This window comes from Colias croceus, chromosome 1, assembly GCF_905220415.1.
Source record: "Colias croceus chromosome 1, ilColCroc2.1".
Taxonomy (NCBI): domain Eukaryota; kingdom Metazoa; phylum Arthropoda; class Insecta; order Lepidoptera; family Pieridae; genus Colias; species Colias croceus.
In genome coordinates, this window is record NC_059537.1 from 8210692 (window position 1) to 8237606 (window position 26915).

A 26915-nucleotide genomic window follows, 5' to 3' on the forward strand; every position below is an offset into this window, starting at 1 on the left:
TTTAATGGGAATTAAATAATATTTATTTCTCCTCAAGTACTGTTTTTCCGACAAATCTATCTAATTTAGAAGCTCTCATGAATAGTCATTTTCAAAAAGAGATTAGAACTTATAAAGACAATATAATTGTGCTTGAAATAAATAACTTACATTTTATTAGATGTACTTTAAAATAGATTTTTGTTAAACATTTCATAAAACTATACAAAGCAATATAAAGGACAAATATTAAAAATTTTCAAATTTATACCTACCTATTTAAATAATTAATGTTAATATTTCTCTAAAACAAGGGTTATAAGACTTACCTCAGTTTTATTCATTTGTTACTGTTTCTAACTTTCAAATACACTTGTGTACACAAAACGACGACCAAAATTATTGTAATTGTAGACAGACCAAAATTCAAGTGTTATGAATTTAGCGCCATATAGAGTAAACATTTCAAATCCCAAGTGTTCCGGTTAATATAACACGTAAGATTTAAATATGCTCACGTATTTATGGAATGTACGACCAAATGTATATATTTTTAATTTGGCTGCATAATGTCGATAAAAAATAGTGACGTTCGGTGTAATCGTTGATAAGCACCGTAATACACCGTGACATGATGTCCACTTACTAAGATACGCAATACCAAATCTTTAAATTTTTAGTGGACATCAAAGTTCAGTGATCATCAAAACTATGTTGATCACTTAATGTGTCAAAATTAGACAATAGCCCTGCAGATTTCCTTCAGCTGTCCAAGCGCGAAGTTAACATATTAATTATTATCAATATTAAGTTCATGTGCTATCCTTTTATAGTCAGGAAGCGTTATTGCATAAATGTTCGAGTAATTGAAATGTATCTATCGTTGTGAACTTCCTAGTTCTTACATTTCATGTTTACAAAATATGTTTGTACGAATGTAACGAGTAAAATGAGAACATGCAAAGGTATCACCTGTGTGAGAATGTCGTGGGGCAAACGAAACTGATGTAATATTCTGTAAGATCTGACTTTTATTTACAAGTACGCTGTACCGAGTTCGCTATAAATTGGTGTCACTTTTGTTTGATGGAGTGCTGGAATTTCGTAACCGTAATATGAATAGCAAATATGGTATCTGTACAGATTATTACATATTGTGTAAATAGTAAAATATTTTGTATTGATCAAACAAACTTCACTTCCGTAACGACTAACGACACAAATATTAAAATGTGTGCAATAAATGTTAAATTTCGACAAGCTTATCTAATGAAATAAATTATGTAACGTTGTAATTAAATTTGTTTTTCTTATGTTTAATTACTTTACTATTAATTTGAAAGTTATAATACCTAGCTCTTAATATTATACGCTTTAATAATTCAAGTATACAATTTAGGTATATCTGAAGAATGGCTTTATTAGGTAACAATATAAATTACAAATAATTTACTTATATATTATATCTTATAAATTACAATTAATATTACTTACTATACACAAACGTTAACTTGGTATTAACTATTAGGTAATAATTGTATTTAAGTAGGTTCTTATATATACGTCTTCTTCATGATTATCCACAAAGCCAAATTGTATATATTTTATACTAACGCAAACCAAACATGTGATATGTTTATTTATTGGTTATCCTCCAAACCAATAAGTACATCCGCTGCATACACGGTGAATAGGTACTTTAATTACTCATCCTACTTATAAAGAGTGGAGTGTGAACTATTCTCGACAACTCCGTCACAACATGGACGTCATCGAATATTAATTAAAACAAGTACACACAATAACGTAATGCATGCATTAAAATATTTTCATGCACTTAGGCGTCTCGCTCACTCGATGCCGATGGACGGACGAACGGATAGATGCGACACTTTCACTAGTTCTTTGTCACGAATGTGTGGTACCGACAAATTGGCTGTTGTTTAATGCTTTGTATCGTGTTAAATTTGCTCTACTAGATCATATGCGCATTGCAAATTGGTAGATTACAACGCTGAGTATGGAACTGTAACTCGATAGAAATGAACAGTGAGAGATTAAATAATATTTTAACATTGTATGAAATTACAACAATGTTGTAATTAGGCACATACCATGTCATGCTATGTACCTAAGACCTAAGGTTGAGACTACATAGTAGTAGTTCTTTGTCCAGACCAACAATACGTGCTATAACCACGTTTTACCACTTCCCAGCTAAAGGTATTGTTTTCTTAGTACTCATCTAACAATAACAAAATATTCTCAAACACAATTCACAGTTTATTAAGATCATAAATGAAGATTGCATACTGCAAGTATTCTCGTTGTATGCAATTAAAATTTTTTTCGGGAACAAATGTTCTTTTGAAACACTGATTAAATTTGAAACACTGTCTTTATGAAAATAACTGCGTCATAGGTAAATTATATCAGGTACCTATTCGCGCATGAGGAAAAGGATAATAATATATAATATTGTAATTTGTAACTAATAATAAGGATAAAAATTTGTTAATATTTTATGCTTACAAATAATATGTTGTTTAAATTAAGTATCCATGAATGATGTAGTATATCACGTTCCTATTTATGCAGAATCAGCTTATAGTGTTAGCCATAATGGAAGCCTGAACGTACGCAATTATTCCTAATTGAAGAAAATGTTTGAGCTATTTACCACAAATGACTTGAATTCTTTAATCTCATTTCTCTTTAACACGTACAGGTACTATAAGTATTATAATGTCGCACAAATACGTAAGTTGGAAGTTAATGAAGGTTATTTTACCTCACTATTCTTAAACAGTTTAAAATAAAGGAATAATAAATTAGTAAGAATTTCTGAATTAACCTTTTTTTTTGAAACCATAAATTAATTGAAGAATGTATCAAATTCAGTAGTCTTTAAAAACCATTTTATGTTTAAACTATGAGTAGTTCGAAACCGAGAAATAAATATCTTGTACCTAACCAAAGTAATAAATATTATTGTGTTTGATAATAATTGGATGAAGTCGCACCTTTGTATCAACTATCATTCTATTCTGAACATTTCAAAAGCATATTATTATCTACTTATACACGTAGTCACGTATATAGCTCTACACTTTAGGCAAGAAGCCTCTTGACAGCTGGTAATCTGCTTACTAAAGCTCACTAATAGTTTAATTCTCATCCAGGGCCATAGCATGCGTAAATAGAGTGTAAATGTAATTTATTATTATTTTTAATACGCAGCGTTTATTATAAAAATATACCTTTATCTAATTAACTTAATGAGTATAAACTACGGACATTATATTATCTTGGTACTTTACCGTGCTGCATGACTGCGATTATTTCAGTGAGCCCGCTACTAATTTTGGAAGGGCCAATCTCTTTCAAATAGTTTTAGCGTGACGATAACTACAATTGTTAAAATCGTCTTCAAAATAAACGTGAAGTTGAAAATTACTCTATCGTAATAGCGAGAAAGTAACACTTTCTAGTCACAATTATTAACTATTAAGGTAAATAATAGCTTTCAATTATCGATAACAACGACTGTGATGTATCAAATGAATTGATACGTTTTATCGTAAAATAGGTAGGTATGTTACTTTTAACTTGACTAAAATATTTTTTTGCATTCTATCTGCTAAGATTCATCAATACGCCCCTAAGATACGCCCCGTTATACAATGAAAAAGTAATGGAATATTTAAAATTACCAAAATCAATGTGTAATAAATATTGTAACATAAATAGGATAACATACATAAAATATAAATCTAATTAAGAAAGTTAAATTGAACTAAACTTTACTATAAGTATAATACAATATGACTAAACGCGCTGTTGAAAAGTGGACAATAGTTTATAAATAAAAATAACCAAACATATTATTATTATATTATAGCGAAAGTGGATAATCCATATGTGGGGAATGTTTGAAAGTCGTGAATTTTTATAAGGTAACACTGGAAACAGCGATAGATGGTAGGCATTACTAACATGCCTTTACTAGCTACAAACCTGTCTCCTATTAAATTTAATTTGACAAACGATTAGAGAATTATAAAAATGTAGAAATCTTTATCTAAATAGAAAATAGAATCACAATATTTTTAACCTCTGTTATTTTAAAACTAGAAATGTTCATTAACGCATCAATGCGTGAAATATTCCTCATAGAATCAATTTATCTTATCAGCCCGGTATCCCGTTGTGAATCGATTAATAGTAACGGCGAGGAGTGTCACGGTTTTTGCAATAAAACGTTTTTCATATTGTTCACAGAGTTAGCATATAGAACGCATGTTGCACTCGATACATGTATTATGGTTTCCACGCAAATCCGATTGTGTGAGCAGAGAACAATACTTTCTTGGTTATAATAAAAAAGAGGACTAGTATAATAATTTCATATTTTATATTGATTAATTTTTATAGTTCTACTACGTATTTAGTAGAAATTTCATCGTAAACTATAGAACAAATTTAGGCACAGAAGGAAAACTATTTAAAGCTAAATACATATAAAACTTTTGTCTACGTAGTTTATGGTATTTTAATTTTGTTCTAAATGTTCAGACACACAATTTATATATATTTTTTTTAACAAAGTCCTAAAAAACGTGCATTGCATTTAAATTTTAAACAAACCAGTATATATTATTATGATCTTAAATTAGATCTGCTCAGACAAAAATAAGTACCTACTTGACTGTTGTATTAAATTTGTTTTATTTGGTTATTTGCCACTAATGGAAAACCTCATTAGGTTGTTTAACATGACATTGCCGTGTACCAAAATGTTAATGAGACCATGTTATATATACATTGTTTTGTATAGGTACTTCTTTATAATTGCAAGCCATAAATACATAATTGTATTAAACGATAGTCCAATAAATCGCTCTCTATTTTCTATAAATTTGTACAGTCGAAACCCATATCTCGTGATTATAAAATCGTACACGTGATCCCATAATCTGTAAGGTTTCATCCTCACGCACGACTATGGATTCATATTATTTCCACATTACAGCTTGTAACGTGAATCGAATCCAGGCGCAATGTCACGATCAAGACTAATCTGACCATGACTTTACTATCACGTCATTGTAGAATACACGAAACAGTATACGAATTTATAATCGTACTAGCGGTTCGCCCCGGCTTCGCCCGTGGTACATATTTACGTTTTCTCTACATAAGAACCATCCTCGTACTTCAAGGAATATAATAAAAAAAGAATTAACGAAATCGGTTCAGCCGTTCTCAAGTTATGCGCCTACCAACACATTTTGGGATTCATTTTTATATTATAGATTATTTATTTATATACTAGCTTACCGCCCGCGGCTTCGCCCGCTTTCTCTAAAACGATTTGAGATTTAAACTATCCTATCTCTCAAGTTGGGTCGAACTGCATATGGTGTGCGAATTTTATTATATGTAATCGGTTAAGTGGTTTAGGAGTCCATTGAGGACAAACATTGTGACACGAGATTTATATATATATATTAAGATAAGATTTGGTCAACCAACATTTGTTTACAGTGATTCTTACAACATAAATATTACATGCATCAAAATATGCTCTTGCAAAAAAGTAACAAATAACACAGCATGCACCAATTAAACAGAGCTATTTCTTAAAAGTAGAATACAGACATGTTATTATTAAATAGATGGAATAATTTAATTAATAGGCTGATAACAATAATTTACGTTTTTAATTTATGAATTTCTTTTACTATAGATCTATTAATAATAAATAATTCTGAAAGTGTCACCTACAAATTAAATTTGGTGGCCTTATTATCATCTAAATGCTAATAATGTAGAGCTATTAAAGAAACGGAGAAAGGAGATTCAGTAATATTGCATACTAAAAATAAAAATGAAATGTTTTCATAAGAAATACGAACTACTTTGCATAATTGATCGTTATATATACGACTCTTGAACTATAAAATATTAATTAAAAGTTGAAGAATTTTGTAACACAATCCAATTCACAATGGTATATTGTAATGGATTATAAATTTAAATTGTCTGTATTATATAATTTAACCTTAATTCAAATTGAACAAATTTTATTACCATGTATGTACTTATGTCAATACTTGTTAAAAATATATATTTTTCTTAAATCTTCCCGCTGCTCATTTCTAAAGTTTATGATCTCCAATCAATTCGCATTAAACTAGCAATTAAAATTATATAAAAACTCAAATAATTAATTAAGCTAGCTAGTGCAGCATTAATTTTCGTAAATGCTTAGAAAGAAATACATATTTGATTAGGAGATTGGACTGGCTTTGATAGTCATAATGTTGTGATTACGACACATTCCGTTTGGTTAATTATTTTTTAATTTAAATTCTCAGCGATTAAGTTAAAGAAATTATTTTATTATGACCTTTTAATTGATTACGCGTACGCAACTAGAAAATATGTTTTGGTTACCAAATATGTTATGACAAAATATGATGTGTTTGTGTTAGTAATTTGGAAAATATTGTTTTTGCTTATTATTTTAAATTAATTATGTTCGTGTACTCGGAGATTGTCTCTTATGGTCATTTGCACTTGCATCAGTCATCATAGTCTTGTAATTGATGAAATGAATATATAGGTAAATGTTACATTAGCATGAGTGTATTCATATGTGTGTATTGATTGACACACAAAATACATCAATGACAACACAGTGTCCGATTGTAAGCCTGTTTATTGTTCTGTGTTATGTAGAGCATGCTTATCGTACACACCATAACTGTGTTTCAAAATCGACCTGACGTTTCAATATATTCTTCTTATCATAATAATATGTAACTTTCCAATTTCCAATACATAAAATGTAGAAATTTGAAAACTTTTACACAAATATTTAACATTTTTCATTAGCGTTTTACACATTAACTATCTGTATATTTTATTTTTATATCCACCTGTTAATGATCAGTGCTTATCTAGTATCAACTTAATGTTCTTGTTGTATAACCTGTATAAACATTATCATAGTTAAAAAGGCAGTTTATAAGAGAAATCTTTATTTAAATGAAAAGGAAATGGTTTCCCTTTTTGTCAATTTCCCTTTCCCATCTTTGAATAATTTCGATGTTAAAAACACGAGCGCTTTATTGATTCGTTTGATTTTATTTATTTGTAAAAAAAATATTAATGCCAAAAACGGGATATATAATGTATATGTTTCTTTTGACTTTAACCAGATTTTTATAAATAATGATTTTTAATTAACTTCGGATCGGTACATTAATAATTATACTTTACTTTCTGTTGAGAATAAACTTTTCATCTGTATTTAGGTATGGTATGTACCTTAAGTTATAATTAAACGTTTGTGTTATACAATATATATAATAGAGCGTAATTACATTCGAAGTAAAAGCTAATAATAGTGTATATTGTGGGAAATATAAATGTAATGAAATTATAGTACCTATAGATGTTCTCTCTATGAATATTTTATAGAGAAAAAGTTTGATTATTTCTTTGCCCCGAAAAGGCTCCGAATTCCGAAACTATTAGACCGACTTTTATATTTTCAATATCAAGGTACCTACATCTTTTTACCTAATTTTAGCCGGGGCAAAAATATTTGCATATTTAAGATGACTCTATATCTATGTTGTTTCAAGAATATAGATTCTTAATTTAAATGGGTAAACCATTTAAATTAAGAATCTATATTTGATATTATATAAAACTGGGCGATCCAGATAAAATATTTATTAAAATTTTTGAAAAAACTAGAACGTATGCTTAAAAATTGTGTAATATATTTACACAATTTTACAATTAAAATATACAGATAGTTAATGTGTAAAACGCTAATGAAAAATGTTAAATATTTGTGTAAAAGTTTTCAAATTTCTACATTTTATGTATTGGAAATTGGAAAGTTACATATTATTATGATAAGAAGAATATATTGAAACGTCAGGTCGATTTTGAAACACAGTTATGGTGTGTACGATAAGCATGCTCTACATAACACAGAACAATAAACAGGCTTACAATCGGACACTGTGTTGTCATTGATGTATTTTGTGTGTCAATCAATACACACATATGAATACACTCATGCTAATGTAACATTTACCTATATATTCATTTCATCAATTACAAGACTATGATGACTGATGCAAGTGCAAATGACCATAAGAGACAATCTCCGAGTACACGAACATAATTAATTTAAAATAATAAGCAAAAACAATATTTTCCAAATTACTAACACAAACACATCATATTTTGTCATAACATATTTGGTAACCAAAACATATTTTCTAGTTGCGTACGCGTAATCAATTAAAAGGTCATAATAAAATAATTTCTTTAACTTAATCGCTGAGAATTTAAATTAAAAAATAATTAACCAAACGGAATGTGTCGTAATCACAACATTATGACTATCAAAGCCAGTCCAATCTCCTAATCAAATATGTATTTCTTTCTAAGCATTTACGAAAATTAATGCTGCACTAGCTAGCTTAATTAATTATTTGAGTTTTTATATAATTTTAATTGCTAGTTTAATGCGAATTGATTGGAGATCATAAACTTTAGAAATGAGCAGCGGGAAGATTTAAGAAAAATATATATTTTTAACAAGTATTGACATAAGTACATACATGGTAATAAAATTTGTTCAATTTGAATTAAGGTTAAATTATATAATACAGACAATTTAAATTTATAATCCATTACAATATACCATTGTGAATTGGATTGTGTTACAAAATTCTTCAACTTTTAATTAATATTTTATAGTTCAAGAGTCGTATATATAACGATCAATTATGCAAAGTAGTTCGTATTTTACACAAAAATATATTATACTAATTTTACTATCTCCATTTCACTTCTAAGCATTCAGAGGTGTCGACTCGGATGCTGTTATAAATTTAATGTTTAAACTTTGGTGTTAACTGTTAGCAACAAGCTATCTCGCCAGAAAGATATTCCTAATGTTCATAAACAGAAAATACCGGAACAATAACAAACAATTCATATTTTTTAATAATATTAATGCCACGGTAATAAATAATGTGTTACTTAACAGATAAATTTTAATTGGCAATTAAGTCTTCACCTAATTATGCGTCTTCCCCGCTATTTGGTCTTAAATTTAAATTGATTAATGGTTTTGTAATATATGTACAATCAACAATGTGTTAATGAGTTTTATCTATACCTGTAAAGTGTAAACAATGCAAATAATTACTAGACATGGTCATACTATTCTATCAAATAACAATATTAGAATTTTCTTGAATGTTTTATATATGTAGTTACATGGTAGTTACAAACAAGTTCAGTTTGTGGCACTGTATCTGTTTACTCCTTACTTCAGAAATACAGTGACAAATGCTTCTTCTTTTATTATATATATATTAAGCAAATAGTGACAAAATTTGCATATACATTAGAACGAACTAGTTTCTAACAATAAGGTTATAGGTCATTTCCGTGAATTAGAAACCGTGACAAACGGAGACTTGCTTCGACGTTGACCCATTGTCACTCCCTACCGCTTCTATTTACACAGCATTAAATATTGAGTCATGATATTCTTCAATTTCTTCGTTTTACTTATCATGTTTTATTCTTCTGTTAAAGATTTAATCGGAAGCGTTAATGTTACAATTTATTTTTATAGGCTAACTAACATTATGGCAGTCAGTTGCTTTCAAATCTGATTTAAGATAATGGAATATCATTGAAATATCATCTATTTCAACATTTTTATACAAAATGTAGCATTTTAACGCATATAGAATAATATTATACACCCATGGTTTTATATCGATCATCGATAGTTTGACATCTGAATAACTGCTAGAAATCAAGGCAGAATGTTAGTATGTACATTTTATAAGAGCCACATCGACCGAACTGAATGGGAAAGGTCTAGATTCTTTTATTAGTTACGAAAGTTCAGCTTGCAGACTCATGTGCAAATTACAACATAAATTTCATCACGAGTCAGAGTATTCTTCAATAATTTTTTATAAAGTATAATGGTACAATAACAATTAAACTTTGCGTTAAAAGTAATAGATTTCTTTGAAAAGATTATGCAAATAAAGATTTTCTAGTTGAGTTGAGTGAAAACATCGATTGGCTTAGAGCAACGAGGTCGATCTTGCAATTGTATAGGCGCATCGTTCGCTCTGATTGACAACTGCCGTGACGTATCGATGCTGGGCCATTTCACGCGACCGCGACCAATGTACAAATTAAAACAATCTTTACCGCATTAAATATGAAGCGTTTTAGAATGTTTCTGTTAAACTCGTCGTTTTGTGAAAATTCAATGCACATGAGTGATGTCGCACTTAGATACGGAAGAGACAAGCGAACGAGCATGCTAACCGTCACTCCGTTTTCTTCCGTTGTGCTTTTTATATTATATTAAACCGTACATGTACACTGTAAATATACGTCATTATGTACGTTTTAAATATTCTACCTAATAGTCTCTTACAATCCAATCCAATGTTATTTTATGTTATAAATGGTAAGCATAAATGATAGAAAGATAATATTGCAGTCAAATGAAATTAAAGTTATATCAGTTTTTTAATGATTATTATGCATGCAATTTACCTATATGGTAGTTCAGTGTGTCATTCAGTCGAACAATACTGGGAGTCTAGTTAAGAAAATCGTGATGGGAAAATAGCAAAACAATAACTTCGATACAAAGAACACTCCCTCGTCTGTATGTGGTATAACGAAGGTATAAAAAATAATCCGTACCTACAAGTACATGCGATTGTATTAGTTCGATGATAATGATCTTTTAATAGTGAGCGTGAGACATAAATACATCAGTCATGTCATACAAAATGGATAGTGAGCTTGGTACTTATTATTTAAGTACCAAATACCTTATGCTTTTGTTGAGGCAGGTTATAGGGGAAAGTTTAGTGAAATAATATTGGTAGGTACGAGTCCCACTAAAACCTATTCTTTAAAAAAAAAATAAAAGAAGAAGCATTTGTCACTGTATTTCTGAAGTAAGGAGTAAACAGATACAGTGCCACAAACTGAACTTGTTTGTAACTACCATGTAACTACATATATAAAACATTCAAGAAAATTCTAATATTGTTATTTGATAGAATAGTATGACCATGTCTAGTAATTATTTAGGCTAGTGTTTACTTTATGCTCTTCAGTATAGCATCAATACCATAATTTATTTGCATTGTTTACACTTTACAGGTATAGATAAAACTCATTAACACATTGTTGATTGTACACATATTACAAAACCATTAATCAATTTAAATTTAAGACCAAATAGCGGGGAAGACGCATAATTAGGTGAAGACTTAATTGCCAATTAAAATTTATCTGTTAAGTAACACATTATTTATTACCGCGGCATTAATATTATTAAAAAATATGAATTGTTTGTTATTGTTCCGGTATTTTCTGTTTATGAACATTAGGAATATCTTTCTGGCGAGATAGCTTGTTGCTAACAGTTAACACCAAAGTTTAAACATTAAATTTATAACAGCATCCGAGTCGACACCTCTGAATGCTTAGAAGTGAAATGGAGATAGTAAAATTAGTATAAATGGGAGGTCGTTTATATAACGATTAAAACTATTTTTGTGATAAATAAAATAAATTAAATGTCTCATTAAGTAAAATCGAAATTAAATAGGATTTTTTATAGATTTTTTTTTCATTCGGATCGCTTGAAAAGAATATAAAAATAAGATGTACCTACCTACCTACCTAGTTTTTTCCCACAACCTTTATTATAACCTTTAAAAGAGTTTAGTAAACCAATTAACGATACGGAGGAAAAAAAATCAAATAAAGATAATGCAAATATTTAATGATTTTTGTTCTACCTGATTATGACTCATGGCCATGAGAGCCAAAAGTCACGACTCTTACCTACCTACCTAGGTATTTCAAGGATATTTTGTTGTTTGCAATTTTGATAGATTTTAGTAATTTATAATACCTACCTATATTAGGTATAATATTGTATGTAGGTACAATATAATAAAAATGTTTTTATATGATAAAAAAGTTCGATAATCACAGATTACGTACGTGTTTCCGAACACATTAATCTAGGAATATAAATATTAAACAAAATAACAGAAAAATTCATAAGTCTGTAAATGTCAAGATCCAAAAAAAATTAAAATATTTTGCAATCAGGTTTAAAGCTGTATGTTTTGGGCTTTGGCCTTTGGCATAGGTACCTGCGTAAGCTAAGAATTGTTGTTTTCTTTTTATCTTATAATCTTACTTGAGTACTAAACCTTGAGGGAGCAAGTTACACGCGTACTTTTATAGGTACTTTTTATTTCATACTTTTTATTGTTCGAGGTACTTAATGAGTAAGTAACGTTTGGTACGTTTATCCGAGAAATGGAATAGTAATAAAGTCATTCAACTTTTATAATAATTTAAATTAAATACGAGGAAAACAATACACTAGTTTAAAATAAACATTAAACTTATTTCTATTATACATTTGTAGCCGGGCAGGAATATCCATATTTCATGAATGTAAACAAAAACTCACCCACGGATGTAGTATGTTATGGATGGATTATACACTAATTGCTTCAATAACTACACGGAAGTCACAGTATCCACAATAGTTTGGCGTATCGGATTATAGTTCTAAGTTACCGGCATTTTCGTTCGTGTAGTGCAAAGCGAGCGCGCGGCGGCACGGTCACAGACATGTGAAATCAGCTGTGGCTCTGACTAACGGGACCTCGCCCCTCCCGCGCACTGCCGCATAGCAGATAAGATAATTATTCTGTTTATTTACGGATAAATCTATATTAGACTTTTCACGTACCTAACGTGGGAATTTAAGCCAGATACAAGATTTGTTGTAGCTAGTACGTGCAGGTCTGTAAAATTAACTAGATTGTAATCTACCCGCAAGAGCATGAACATTTCTGTTCACTGAAACGACCGAAGGTCATTTTTTTATTGTTTACGTTTTTATTTATTTTTCCAATTAGGTATTTCATTTATCTGGAACAGCCAATTCGTATATTTGCCAAATCAGTTAATTGTCATCACCGTTAAGTTTGAAATGTAAACTTTTCAGAGTAACTAATTCAAAGGTAAGTAAATAAATACTTAGTAGATACTGTGTTTTTTAAACCTACCTACTCGTAGAATACAAAAGATATACCTACCTAGATAAAATAAAGAGTTATGCTAGGTATGTAATGATAGTATGAAATATTATGACGTAGTATTTGAAAATACTATATACCTAAATACTTACTGAATTTATGCGAAAATTAGCCGATAACGGTTCCGCCCGTGCCGTGTATTGCAATTTGCATTAGAGTTGTAGGTAAGTACGGCAATTTATTTGATTTGTTTTAAAAATTCATAATCAATATATTCTGATAGGTGCATGTTAATTTTATTATACAATAATTACAGGTACATAATATAATTACACACGTAATATGTGTTTTTGTTTTAAATTTTAAAATATAATTCACATATTTAAATTATTTGATAATAAAAAAATGATTATATATCGGAACGAAATAGGTACATAGTAAGTAGGTATGTTAAATATAAAAGCTACTTACCCATAACTTGAATTATGCACTGCTCTTCTCATGGCGATCTTATTGCGACAAGGAGAAAACTTTCAACAAAGGATAGATGCAGATACGTGCACCGCATTTCTTGGTATAAAATACTTTTACCTCTTTTACTTTTCCTTTTGTGATAAAAACATTTAAGTGCATTTCAAATAAATTTATTTACGTATCTTGTTTTTAATTCCAAATTTATTGCCGCCATATTGTGACGATTATGACTTCATATTTTATTACATACTTTTTATAGCTCTAGATACAAGCAAATTTGACTCAGGATTTTTTTTCTAGGAGCGTAGGTACGTACCGAAAGAACAAATGAAAAAAAATTAACTCGTCTTCAGATATTCAAATCTTTGGTTTGAAGGTTTTATTGATTTTATTTTTTTGTTTGGCTCCAAATTTGGCACACAAGCGTTTTTGAACTCTTCTTCCCTATTTTACAAGTAACTACTTACCTACAATTAAGGAAACGTTGATTTTAGGTATAGGATTTAGATGTAAGATGAATTAATTATCACAGAAAAAGAATTAAATTTTAAATTATCTTTAATGTCTGTTGTATTTTTATTTTTTAGTCTCAATATAAGACACACAAGACCTGTGAACAGGACAAATAATTATTTTTGACACCTGAAAGTAGAATTTGTGGTAGGTAACGGGAGTTACCAAAAGAAAATCTAATTTACCTCTTTCCATTTATGGTCCTCGTTTCATGAAGAGTAAATGTAAATATTTATTTATTTATTGGTAAACAATAATTATACATACATATAAAACAAATAAAGTTAGATATATATTTAGGCGACCTTTTCACTTGGTGATGATTAGGCATTAGGCAACTGGGGCATAAAATAACCAGCTCAATATTTTTATTTTTATTTTATTCCTCTGTTTGATAAATTTCAGAGAATAGACTTCGTCATTAAAATAAGTTAACAGTTCTTCGTTAGTGAACAATTAAATCTGTCATTTGAATAAGTGGCATGTTTGTATTTAAGCTTGTTGCCCATCATCGCTTGCAGTCACACTTGCAGTCATGACTCGCGCAAGAATTTGACTTCGTGGTAATTTTGTAAATAATTAAAAATATTATATTATGAAGTATGAACTAGTTTTGAATGTAGATATTCATTAAAATTTATAATTAGAATTAGATATAGTTTTATAACACCATAAAATATATCAAGTATATACCATATTTTTAACTGCACGTCAAAATTGTCCTAATCTTAGACACTAAAAATTTTAGTAATGCAATATGTATGTAGACTTTTATACTTTATGAAATAAAACTTGTTCTGAATTTATCACTCTGCTTAGTTTAAAAAAATAATATCTTTAACATTTACAATATCACAAAATGTGTATGATTAACGAAGAATTCAATATCTATTAATTTTCATAAAACAATAAAAAGGTACCTAGTTATGTATCTACTATCATCTATAACTAATTTTTAATCTGTTTTAGTTGTTATATAAATCCAGAGTCTTACTAATAGAGTCCCGTTTACCCTTTGGGTACGGAACCCTAAAAATTAAATAAGATACATCATTGAAATTAAATTAGATAGTATTTTGCCTAACGTTACGCAACAAAGCAATTATACAATATTATTTTTAGCATTGCAAAGCAGTTTCTTATAAAGTAAGATAAATTAAAAGTATTTTATATGTAAATAATTATAAAAATAATTCTGTAACGGTTTACTAACATTAGTACGTCTTATTAAAGTTTGTGGTTATGCTCCATAGAGTCACGGTGGTGAATGGTCAGTATACCATAATTTTAATTTACTTATTTGTCGTCGACATATTGACTGCTGCCGTCGACGTGCCGACGACTGCCGTCGACATGTGGCGACGGCTGAAGTAGCCTCTGCGCTTACACAACTTGCCGGTCGTCTGTTAGAAGTCTAAAAGATAAAAGATTTATCATTTATTATTATTATTAATAACTTTATTTTCATCAGTCTTATTTTCTATTCTCAATGTATATCCTTCAAAAATGTATCTCAGATAGTTATACTTTTACAGGTTTTAGATAACATAATTATGTTAAGTATTTTGATTTGAAGGATCGAAACATTCGCCGGCTGAACTCATTTTCCGAATTATGACAAGGTGGAGCCATGATAAGGATAGTGGATGAATCCCAGTTGGGAAACATCCACATAATAAAAACACTAATAGCTCATTCTCCTTAAAGGTGGTGCATATTTTCAGGACGATCAGTTGAAGTATTGCGAAAAATTAATTTTGAAATCTTGGTACGGTATAAAATGACATTTTCCTACAAGTAGGAGTGATCGGCACAGGGTTTAGGATCACAGGAAAAATTGGCAAAAAGTAAATACTTGTAACAACAGGAATGAAAAAACTGTCACATGGTGTAAATTTTCTGGAATTAAATGAAAAATCCATAACTTCAAAAATACATGACTTAATTTTTTTTTCAATTTTTCTGATAACTGGTGTGGCATTACCTTTCAGAAAATTTCGGCTTGACTTCTGGGACACCCTGTATATATACCTACTTTCCTTGTCAAATGACTCCTAAAAGCCTAAAAGATATGCTGCACGCGCCATTACTCCATTAATGCGCATCACACACGGTGAAGATACTATATTATTTTATGTTAAGATTCTCTAATATAAAATATTACAGTATTTTATGGTATCACACACGATTAAGATAAGCTAGCGATACTGATTGTCATTTATTTTAAATGTCAATTCTCGATATTTCGCTAAGGATTTGTTCACCCTACCAACGACGAAGACGTCCACAAACAAAATTTTCATCCAGTCGCAATTTAAAAAAAATTGTGAAAAACACACTTAAAAATAAAATATTAAAATTTCCTGTCGTTCTGATGATTGGAATTTTTTTTGACGTGACAACGTCTTCTAATTCGATAAAGCCGGCTGCACGCACGAAAAAACATGACTCATGCGGCGTTACCTCGCTCTGACTCATCTGAGGCGTTCCAAGTAAGGCTTGAAGTGCGAGTGAGAGTGCGGAACGAGCGACAAAGAAGCACAATTTCGGACGTTGTCACGTTCAACTATCGTCAGTAAACCGACTTTACAGACAACCAATTTTTTTGCGAATAATAAATGAAAACATAGATTTTTCTTAGAAACGGTGGCTCCTAGAAAAAAATGTATTAGAAGTTTTTTATAGATAATTTTATGATCTATAATTTTGGTCCCAGGTAATTATATGATTAGCTTACCGTTACGGCGAAAATCGCAAAAAACCTATTTTTTATTAATTGACCTCGAATTTTCTTTCTTCCGAGTACCAGTATGACGGGAAATTTTAATATTTTATTTTGAACGAATTTTGTCTGGATGGGAATTTTGGTCGTTGTCGTCGTAGTCGTTGGTAGTGTGACCGAACCACTACTAAAATGTCATAAATAATGTTACATGTATTTGGTACATTAATAAAACATCTTATAGGCCGGGAGATACTGACACAAAATTTCGGGTCATTTGTAACAGGATGTCGGTCACTCACATTCTCACTCGCAAGCCTAAGGGCGTTTGAGCACTACAAGGAATTTTACTGTCCGGCATTCTAGTTCAGGATACATCGCCCATTTTTGCAAGTGACTACTATCAAGCTAATTTTCAGTTTGTAGCTTTATTTTGATGAGACGCCCAATAATTTCGTGTACGAAAGTCTCGATTGTGGTAGCTAACAAGGATAAAAATTTGGCGAGGTAGCTAAATGGCGTGATTCAACGGCGTCGCCGAGACTTATCAAAATCGAAAGATAAAATAATTTTGAAAAGAAAAGCTTCTATGGTAAAAATCATTTTAGCGGTGGGTTTGGCGTGTACGGATTTTCAAAAATGTAAAAAAAACAGTAACTTGGGCATTCTCGAGCGCGTCAGATATTTATACTACGTATGCCCCAAGTGCCTCTGATAACAATGGTATACTAATCTGCCGGTTTGCGTGGTGGGGATAGGCATATAAAATCGTCAAAAATGCACAAAAAAAAATTTACTCGAGCGCGTCAGATTTTCGGAAGGGGTGTTAATTAGGCCCCAAGGAAGCTCCCCTTAAAAAAACTGACGATTACGGCGTGACGATAAGTTACGATGAATTTTTGAAAATGCAGAAAAAAAAAGTCCTTTTGAAATACTCGAGCGCGTCAGATTTTCATAGGGGAAGTTTATCTCGGTATCCTGAAAGCATATTTTCTTAATCTGACAAAAATGTTGGTGGGTTCTCTTAATCTGACCGAAAAAGGTTTGTGGGTTTTTTTTTATCATCGTTATTTCATATCAATTTTTCTTAACACTCTCAGTTTTCGAGATGTACTCAAAATACCGGGAGTTTGAGTTTTTATGATGCTTCAAGTAAAAAAAAGTTTTAATCATGGACAAAAATGAAAAGAGACCTTTTTTTGGAAAATAAAATTACCTTTTTTGTTTATTTAAACTTCTTTTTTGGAAAAAGTACCTAAAGTTCGCGACTTATATGGTGCAACGCGTTTTTCGGAAGACGAAATGGCTCCTCCAGATTTCCGGTCATGCGGAAACCGGCAGATTTTGTATTTTTAGTAATTTTTAGATTATATTCTTCAAAATAGAAATAAAAAAAATCGCGCTCGAGAATGCCGGATTAACGTTTTTTTTTTACAAGTTCGCGACCCTATAACTCGGCGGCGTCAAGGACTTATGGTCAGATTAGTTAAAATTAGCCTTAAAACACTAAAATCAACCCCCAATATCTTAATCTGACGCGCTCGAGTATTTCAGACTATCGTTTTTTTTTTACTAATCTGATCGTCTATCCTAGGCGCGCGTCACTACATATAGAGCTAAATAGTTAACAAGGTTGTTCTATTAGGTCTAAGGTATCTCTCATATCTTAAACTGCCACGCTCGAGTATTGCAGAAAATTCCCTTATTCGCCTCCCTATCTACTACATGAAATTGTTTCACCTATAACAGATGAGCGTATATTTTTTTAACCCCAAATCTACACAGTACATTCTTTTTTATCTGAATTTTAATGTTGTGTCATAAATCTATTTTGGTGCCATTTATCAATCGACGATTCGATTTTACCTTGATTTTTACACAAAATAGCCGAGACCATTCGACCGTCCCACATCGTTTCGCAAATTAATTTGAACATCACGGTGTAGATCACTGTCCTCTATAATATTAATCCATACTTAACATAATATTATAAATGCGAAAGTAACTCTGTCTGTCTGTCTCACTCTGTCAGTACAACTCAAGGATGGTATGGAGATATTGAAATACATAGGCTACTTTTTATCCCAAGGCCGTCTCACTCCCTGCCACTCTCACTCCCTGCCACTCTCACTCCCTGCCACTCTCACTCCCTGCCACTCATGTCATGTCAGAGTTATCCAAAGCTTATGCGGGTTGCAAACCAAGTTTAGCTGACTTAGTTTTCCATACTTGTGTGCAGACCGCAAACTATGTGAACTAAGCTATGTGAGCTAACTAAGACCCGATTTCACCAATATTTTCTAAATCAGAGATTTATTAATCGAGCTTCAAAATAAACATGTATTTTAACATCGTTGTCAACTCTTCAGGTCCCAAGAAGGAAATCTAAGACCCGATTATCAAATCGGCCTTTAACTGAGCGACTCACGAATCATTCATTCGTATTTTAAACCGCCCGAAACAAAATGTCATAGTTGACAATGCCATAGTTTCGCACATTAGGGCTATTTGTTCTAGTTGTATAATAACTGTCATGTTTGGTAATTCGACTAAATTGAGATGTTCTAATACAGTATAACATTTAATAATCATGTAGTAACTTTTACGTTTCCTGGTTTATATGTCAAACGATTTGGTCGTTACCATGGTTACAAATGTTTGATGTTATTTGGAGATTGTTTTGTTGTGATTTTTCTTGTGTTATTTTAATTTTATTAATTCGAGTTGAATAATTATTATAATAATGTTGAAGAAAAATCGCGGTTCAATTTCACTTGGTAGAAGGTAAACTGGATCTGGTTGAAATTACGAAAAAAAATTCGGAGTCCGAAGGAAAGTGGAGAGATCTCATACTAGAAGCACACCCCGGACACTCCGTACAAAATTATAGTTTTGACAGTCACACTGTAGAGACTGCAAATGTGTGTGTAAACTCTTTATGGTTGGCACATTTGTGACTAGCGTAAAAAAAAAATTCGCGTTTTTCTGATGAAATACATCCGTAAACAGCACAATATCTAACCATTTTCTACTAAAAACGATAATCACAAATCCAAAATAATAAAATTGCTTTAAGTCAATTTGATTAATGTTGTCAATCTTCGTTGCGTTTCGTCTAAAGACGTCGTTGGTATCGTCCTTGCGGGGAAATGGGTACCATAACATGTCTGATCGTGCGGGGTGAGGTAAGTGTTTAATTTTGGCGGGAGGCGGAGAGTGTCCGTTCTGTAGCGTTTAGCTACTATTATGTATTCTGTGCTAGAAGAGCAATTAACAAGAAAAATAGAGACAAAGATAAAAGAAAGCAGTAAATTAATAGTAAATTCTTGTTCGTAATAACCTAGTATCTAGTTGTTATAACCAATTTATTGAATGATGTTGATAGGTACAATCTAAGGGTACAATAAAAATGTTTTATAAAAACACAAGTTTTATTTATTTATTTAGGTAACATGAAAAATAACATATTTCTATAACAATGTCACATTTAAATTAAATTAGGATCATCATCATCGTCAGCCCATATACGTTCTCACTGCAGGGACATGGGATTGGTAGTGCTAACTTAAACTTAAACACGGTAAGGGATCAGGTCATTATCCACCACGCTATCTAATGATATGTCGGTTACGGTTTCCTCACAATGTTTTTCACCACTGAGCCATCACTGCGACACTGCACTGCACTACAATAAGCAGTTGGTCTGTAGGTGAAACTGATTGATTCCTAAAATAGAATTTAAAATTAAGATAAATACATTTCATAATCATGAGGAGGCCTGAGCCTTACCTGAGTAGTGGTGAAGTTTACATTTGAAGTACCTATATTGGTATTCAATACTAGATTTGACATGACTCACAGGATTATTATGGTTTAATTGAAAATAATACAGTATGTAGGAAGGAACCTTTTATGCACATAAATATAAATATTACCTCACGAGATAGTTATACTTACAGATCCGACGGTTATTCGAGTTTATCTTCAATTAATTGCAATACTTCCAAAACCGATTGTTTTGATAAACGAAATCTTGTACTAAAATCAACATCATCATATTCTACGAAACAATGACGACCTCTTTATAAATAATTCTGGGCCGTCGCGTTCGCACTATATAATCCAAATTATACAAATCACATTTTCAAAAATAAAATAGTATGCAGAGTCCATCTTGACAGCAAGAAAACATCAAATCATTTTTTCTAATCGCTTGTTAAAAATTTAAAGAGCCTCTATGCCAGTAATTAAATATGATGCCGTGTTAAGGAAACTAAACCTCGATTAGGTCATGGTGGGATACTCCCTTACATTGATGTCCCGTTAAAAGAGTTAACAACGTGTTAAACTAACTAACAGAGCTTGGTGAAACTGGGCCTAAATATGATAATTTTTTAATCACATATTTGGGTTTGGTATCGATCCAGTAACACCCCCTGCTATTTATTTTTTCAATATTTTCAATGTACAGAATTGACCCTTCTACAGATTTATTATATGTATAGATGAGAAAATCAAAATATATTGCAAGTTTAGTTCCTTCGTATTTGTGTACGTAGTATATATCTGTCAACTGTGGTATTTGCAAGAACTTGTCAGTGTTCGTTTGAATATTACGGTGTGCTAAAAATAATAAACAGTGTTACATATTTTGTAATTTATTTAGACAAAACGGCATCGATTAGACGGAACACAAGGGGGTCGAAGCACCTCCATGAGACTGGCGGCGACGATTCACCCTTTAATGCCCACGGTTAACAAATCTTTGTACAGCACGTGTAGATGGTTATGCAAGGGCAGCATGGGCCGCAGCAGGGGCCGCCGCAACATCCACCGCAAGGTCCGCACCTGTAAAAGAAAGTATTAATTATTTGTCCGAAATTTTTTGTTCATAGTCCACTGAAATTTCTTAAGATTTGTCTCTGAGAATGCAATTTTTTTAGCCTTTAAGGGAACAAATAAAATTGCAAGATATTAAGATGTAAGTGCTGATTTACACAGGGTCAGTAGACAAGTCAGTTAAAGTCAGTCGCGGCGCCGAATTTCGGCGCCGCGACTGACTTTAACTGTTTACATAGACTTCAAGCCTCTGTACTGACTTCAAATCTGTTTACACAGGGTTTTTTTTCGGGTCAGCACTGATTTGCCTCGAATTTGTAGTCAGTTACTGACCCTGTGTAAATCAGCACTAATAATAGAATACTTACATTTTGGATTATGGAAGAATAGATTGGATTTATAGCTAAAGAGTATTTTTGTACTTATCAAGTTATTGATATTTTTTTAATACTTTTTAGGTTTATGTAACGCCGGAGATTTTTATGAACTGACGACTGTAGACTCTTCTTGGACTATTTATAGTAAAATTATTTTTAAATATGGAAGAAGATTCTTCAACAACTAAATTTTTTTTAATAAATATTCAGAAAAAAGGTTTTATGTTACTTTATAATTGAAAACTAAAGGTTGTGTTACAACATGCAGTTTCGAGATTATAACTAACTACTAACTAGTACTAACTTAGATTTTCAGTTTCTTAACAGAGACTCTTTAAGTTGATGAAATGCAAACGCAAGCGTTGATCCCGATTAAACTGGTATGATGTTGCACGTCGAAATTTGACTAATTAGCCACATTCTACAACAGTCCCTTTTCTCACGATAGTTGATGTTCGTGAGTTCGTTTGTGTGCCGTTTTTGAAGATCGAATGTTGTGTTGCTACTTTTAACTTCATTGGTTGCCTGTGCCATGTGTCAAAGTGTACAAAACAGACATACCTAAAGCATAATATCCTCTTATTGATTATTCGACCTCTACCTACTCAATATTATTGTTAACAAGGAATACAATATAATACAGAATACTTTTCACATAAATCAACAATAATTTAAAATAGCCTTACAAAAAAAAATATACCGGCCGAATTGATAACCTCCTCCTTTTTTTTGAAGTCGGTTAAAAACTATATTGTTATTAAACCTATGTAATAGGTAAATAAATAAATGTCTTGTATAAAAAAAATATGGTAAAATAAGAACCATGGCTATCTAGATTACTAGTTTTAAATTAACGGGTTTCATTCACCTTCAGACATAATCTACATAATTTTGTTTCAAAATTCCAGTGTGTAAAATAAAAATTGCATTTAAATAATTTTGAATTCCAAATAAAAGTATCTTATTATGGGCTGCAATAAACCATGTGCACCCCTGAAGTCATGCAAGAGTCGCGAACTAAGAGGTGGAATCCTGTACACAGACTGCTACTGCTTACGCCGTAATGGCTTGCAATATGACTGTCGCAGGAGCGGTTGTCAAACATCCCCTCTTTGCCAAGCTCTACCTGCCCCGCTTTGTGGGCCAGCGAACGTAGCTTGTCATAAACATCGTGCTAATCCACACGCGGAACCGTTATATAGCATTTGTAAAATGCGAAAATATAGCAATTGAATCAGAAAATTATTATGTTATCATGCGGTATCGGCGTATACCTTTATGCTTTGTTGAATGTTCTGTTGGCACATACATTTCAAAAATAGAATTCAATTGAAATTTGGAAAAAGAAGCGACGAAACTGACAGAAGATTATTGTCTTTCGACAAATGCACATGATTTATTAAAAATTTTATAAACAATTTTTTTTTATCTAAATTTACAAGTGAATATAAAAGTTTAAAACATTAAAATAAATAAAAATCTGTAAAATACTAAACCCGCGAATCCTCCTATCTTAATTATTCCTATTATCAGACTACAAAATGTAAGTAAACTACAGGAAGGCAAAATTCTCCTCAGATATGGTGAAATACTTAATAATATTATGTATTTAATATTACAGGTGTTCGCCATGTGGACCAATGGTATGCTACAAATATGAAGACTGCGGGCCTCCCGTTAGTATTACACACAAACAAAGTTGACAAACTTATTATTTTTTTCATAAGATAATTCTGTCTAGAAATGTCTTAATTATTATTCAATATAATCTTTAATTTAACATAATATTATGTACAGCTTCAGTGCCTCCCGAGGTCAGCATTCAAACGCAATGGCCTGCAAGATTGCCAGTTCTTCCAACAAGGGTCGATTCGCTATTTATGCCGGGACGGCCCTTGCTGTCCGAAGCCTTGCCCGCCGCCCTGTCCGCCGTGCGTGCGCCGCCCGCCTCCTGGGAAGACATACGTGACTAGATTCAGTGACTTCGACTTGATATCGCAATGGTAGTAGCTAACGCTTAGTGTAGCTCACTGACTGCTGCGAGGATCGGTAATTTTATTTCATTATCACGGCGGACTGTGGGGGCGTACTTTTTGAACGTAAAAATTAAATCGATAATTTATTTGCAGAAAGGTAGATCTAACAATGCAGATCCTCAAGCAGAGGAGAGCGGCACGGAAAAAAAGAATGAGAAAGAGAATCAACTCAAAAGAACGAAAAGTCGTGAGCTTCGTGGTGGGATAATGTATTACAGTTGCCACTGCATCAAACGCAATGGCTTGCAACACGATTGTAGGCGAACTGGATGCGGGGGGGAACCAGCGTGTCTAGTTCTGCCTGACCCCTTATGTGCTCCAAGTCAACTAGCGCGTGCGCGGGGACTTGCAGATCCTGCTCCGTTAGCAGCACATTATCGAGCACAAGCTGGTGGCTCTGGAGCATCTGCAGATAGCAGTGGCCCATCTGGTGGAGGGAAGAGGTTCATAGTGTGTGAGTTAAAAGGAATAATGCCTGAAGCTCAAACTGAAAAGGGAAATAAATGCTGTAAGTGTCCACTTATATCGAATGTTATTCAATCAAAAGGAAACCCTAGCTACGACAAAGATAAATGCTGCTGCAACGCTACTAGTCAGCCTGATAGCATATCGCCCCTTTTTCTTTTTGATGAAACAACTTTAGCAAGTATACTCAATAGATTTAACGATAAAGAAGTAGATTCGGATGATGTCGTAATAGGACCCGGTGGTCGTCCTCGAAAACCACAAATAAAAGCTCCAAAAGAAGTTTGTAATCGATCAGGTTGTGTACATTGGAAACCACCACCGCCCTGTGTTTGGGATGCTCCTTGCAAAGCTGACTGTTTTGAGGCACCACCGGGTATTCAACCTGGACGCAATCCGCTAACGGGTGGCGGTGGCGGTTCTAATACATCTGGTGCTTACAATACTGGTGAAAAAATAAAACTCCTTACACTTACCTCATTATAATTACCAGGTTGTTCTGCTTCGAAAGCTGGAGGGACAATAGCAGATGATGAAAAGGAAGCTGCAGCGGGCTTGCCAGTTTTAGTCATGAAACTTTGCTAAAATTTAAGAATAAAATATGTTGATAGCCAAAAATTATTTTATTTATACTACACTATTAGTATAGAGGAGGTAGCAACGTTGACAAGTGAGCATTTTAGTATAGTTGGTTCTTTGATATGCTGTTGCTCTTGCTATTTCGGTTACAGTCCGGGCTGTCTGGCTGGCCGCAGTGGTTGCGTTTAATAGTGCGCATCTTATCTGCACAGGAAAATATCCTTAATTTAAAGTCATTTTTTAACGCGTAATTTTTAATCGTTTGCCTTTAGATAGATCCATAAGACATACATTTTTTATTGCAAGACGTTTTTTTCGTTGTTAAATAGGTGCCAGACGCAATTTTTATTTCAAAATAATTAAAATATCATCGAAATAAGTGAAATTCCATCAACATGAGTCCCAGTGAAGGATAAGTAATCACTGTGTTACTTATATACTATATATAATATTCATTTTACTATTTACAGTTTTTTTGTACCAATCTACCATATCGCCTCCTTTTCCCAACGAACCTCAAATAGGACGTTAATGTAAACTTGATAAAAACCAAATATCATCAAGAAATTAAAGAATTTTTAACGGATTTTAAACGCGATTTATTCATTGTATTATTTTCCCAAGTCTTTAATTTCAAAATGTATAATACCTACTCGCGTAAAATCAAACACTAGAAAATACAAATATCATCAAATTCATATTTATACCCAAAAGTGTAATAAATATGAAACCATATTCTATTAAAAATATTAGTTTACTAATCTATACATATAATAAATCTGTAGAAGGGTCAATTCTGTACATTGAAAATATTGAAAAAATAAATACCAGGGGGTGTTACTGGATCGATACCTAACCCAAATATGTGATTAAAAAATTTTTTGTCTGTCTGTCTGTCAATCTGTATGTGAAGGCATCACGTGAAAACTAGCGGTTCGATTTCGATGAATCTTGGTATAATTATACCTTATTATCCTGGGCGTAAAATAGGATACTTTTTATCCTGGAAAAATACGTAGAAAAAAATTAATCTTAATTTTTCAGTTTTATCCATAGACGTTGTTCCGTAGAACCGCGAACACACGTTGCGTATTATTAAAGGCCTAGCCGTATTTGGGAATTGGGTACAATAGATATTAATTATAAGATGTTATTGTCAGAGGTAGGTACCTACTCTAAATGGAGAAATAAACCATCCACGCGAAGACCGACATTCGCGCGGACGGAGTCGCGGGCGGAAGCTAGTTATTCAATATAAGTATTAAAAAGGATAATATAATATAAATAATAAAGTTATTACTTACCATTTATGCGGACTCATGTAATTTCACTTATTTCGATGACATTTTAGTTATTTTGAAATAAAAATTGCGTATGGCACCTATTTTACAACGAAAAAAACGTCTTGCCATAAAAAAATTATGTCTTGGATCTATCCAAGATCTATCTAAAGGCAAAAGATTAAAAATAACGCGTTAAAAAATGACTTTAAATTAAGGACATTTTCCTGTGCAGATAAGATGCGCACTAATAAACGCAACCACTGCGGCCAGCCAGACAGCCCGAACTCTAACCGAAATAGCAAGAGAAACAGTATATCAAAAACCCAACTATACTAAAATGACTTTTTTTTAAACGTTGCTAGCTCCCGTACTATATGTGAAATAAGTTTAACAAAAATAAATACAGATATTAAAAATAGTTATACTTACACGGTGTGAGTTCGCAGTTTACTCAACGCGTACGAGTAGACGTTATAATAATGTACTCTGTG

The 26915-nt window shown here is 31.9% G+C and overlaps 2 protein-coding genes and 1 long non-coding RNA gene across 9 annotated transcripts in view; 1 reads left to right on the forward strand and 2 right to left on the reverse strand.

Annotated features, from left to right (window-relative positions):
- LOC123694077 (myosin-IIIb-like) overlaps positions 1-12871 on the reverse strand; it is a 36628-nt gene extending 23757 nt beyond the window's left edge. For 2 of the 5 annotated variants that reach the window (XM_045639574.1, XM_045639495.1), the window contains exon 1: positions 12563-12869. The gene's annotated coding sequence lies outside the window, so the exon portion shown is untranslated. Of the gene's footprint in view, positions 1-12562 lie in introns of all 5 variants that reach the window. The other 3 variants (XM_045639418.1, XM_045639655.1, XM_045639733.1) reach the window with 3 other exon arrangements.
- Positions 12872-21487: 8616 nt separating this feature from the next.
- LOC123696882 lies at positions 21488-22167 on the reverse strand. Its single transcript, XR_006752143.1, has 2 exons — positions 22053-22167; positions 21488-21693 (listed from the first exon to the last, which is right to left on the reverse strand). It is a non-coding gene; the product is annotated as an uncharacterized LOC123696882 (long non-coding RNA).
- Positions 22168-23333: 1166 nt separating this feature from the next.
- Positions 23334-25174, forward strand: LOC123696108. Of its 3 annotated transcripts, none has more exons than XR_006752048.1 (4): positions 23334-23604; positions 23683-23737; positions 23859-24110; positions 24191-24238. XR_006752048.1 is itself a non-coding variant. In XM_045642245.1 (4 exons), coding segments are annotated over exons 1-4 (564 nt in total). In that variant the 5' UTR covers positions 23334-23602; the 3' UTR covers positions 25148-25174. The 3 variants fall into 3 exon arrangements, 2 of the variants coding, with proteins under 2 accessions (XP_045498201.1, XP_045498126.1); XM_045642245.1 differs by lacking the exon at positions 23859-24110 and adding an exon at positions 25056-25174 and having other exon boundaries at positions 24191-24605; XM_045642170.1 differs by lacking the exon at positions 23859-24110 and having other exon boundaries at positions 24191-25122.
- The last annotated feature ends 1741 nt before the right edge of the window (positions 25175-26915 follow it).

Excerpts from the sequence above, each read along its gene's own strand:
- LOC123696108 (XM_045642170.1), top strand. Across the intron at positions 23,738-24,190 it reads ATGAAGACTGCGGGCCTCCC|AAAGGTAGATCTAACAATGC; the intron begins GTTAGTATTACA and ends ATTTATTTGCAG.